Source organism: Fusarium subglutinans (assembly GCF_013396075.1).
Source record: "Fusarium subglutinans strain NRRL 66333 chromosome Unknown NRRL66333_c0000864, whole genome shotgun sequence".
In the NCBI taxonomy this organism is placed as follows: Eukaryota; Fungi; Ascomycota; class Sordariomycetes; order Hypocreales; family Nectriaceae; genus Fusarium; species Fusarium subglutinans.
The window spans coordinates 1-1,119 of record NW_023502927.1 but is presented as its reverse complement, the minus strand read 5'-3'; the positions used below and the strand labels follow the sequence as shown (position 1 = coordinate 1,119).

Below are 1,119 nucleotides of genomic sequence, written 5' to 3'. Positions count from 1 at the left end.
GCTTAACCTTATAGGCCGCAGTCATCCCATAGTTTCTTAGTGTTCCTTGACCAGACTCGTGTAGGTCTCGACTTTTGGTTTGAGAGAGCCGTCTCCGAGGTTGTGGTACTTGCGATAGATATCACAAGAGTATAGGTACAGCGTCTCCTTGAACCGTTTTGGATTCTGGCTTTGAGGAGCAGTCGATTGATCCGTCACCTTTCGAACTCGTGTTCCATCGCTGTTGTAAACAAACCACGTTATCTCTGAAAGAGATTGATTGTCAGAGCTAGTCATACTGTCTTTACTCTGTTTAATGCGTTGGCGTGCGCTAGACTTGAGGCGTTGAAAAGCATCCCATCCAACGTTTGAGTAGCCTGACATAGATGTCATACAGCCCGCCTTGTCATATGTGTAGTGCTCCCATCTTCCTTGTACCTTTGTTCTAGCCAATCTATTGTTTGCTTCTAGATCAGAGTATTCGTACTCCCTAACCCAGTTGGCTGATCTTTTATCTTCTGTCGTGTGGCAGATTTTGAGAATGTTGTTACATATATCGTAGTTATAAGTCTCTGCATACCTCGTGAGCTTTTCGTTGTTGAAGTTGCTGGAACGTAGCCCACTCCCAGTAGCAAGCGCTATTGACATTGGTGATGAAATCGAAGGGCCTGAAACATCCGTATTGACCATCTCCCGGCCAGTAGCTCTTCTGAGGCGGCCAAAGCTATCGTAGAGATAATTATTTGAAGAGTCGATTCTCCTGTTTCGGAAGAAAACGTCCTCGTGCGCGAGATTGCCTTTGAAGCTAATACGTCCTCCAACGTCATAGATATATCTCAGACACTCAATGGTCTTGGCGTCGCGATCCCGCTGCGTTGTCTTGAGGAGAAGCTCGCGGCTTGACTCGTCATACTCCCATGTGGTATGAGAGCCGTTGCCGTTTTGCACCTTTATATTCAAAACCTTTATAGCTTAATGAAGCTTTATTAAACTAAATACCTAGTCCTAAATATAACTAAATCTCTAATAAATAAGCTTTTTTGCCTAATACTACCTACTAGTCTAACTTTTCCCTTTATTACTTACTGCTTAACTTATTATTAAGAATATATAAAGTTAATCCTTTTTTATAAGTTTACT

At 42.6% G+C, this 1,119-nt stretch overlaps 1 protein-coding gene across 1 annotated transcript; it reads right to left on the bottom strand.

Moving 5' to 3' along the window:
- Positions 1-36: 36 nt before the first annotated feature.
- FSUBG_14119 (uncharacterized protein) lies at positions 37-1,119 on the bottom strand (the record flags this gene model as incomplete). The annotated part of the gene is made up of 1 exon (XM_036679077.1): positions 37-942. A coding segment is annotated over one exon (906 nt), but the record flags the coding sequence as incomplete, so codon positions are not given.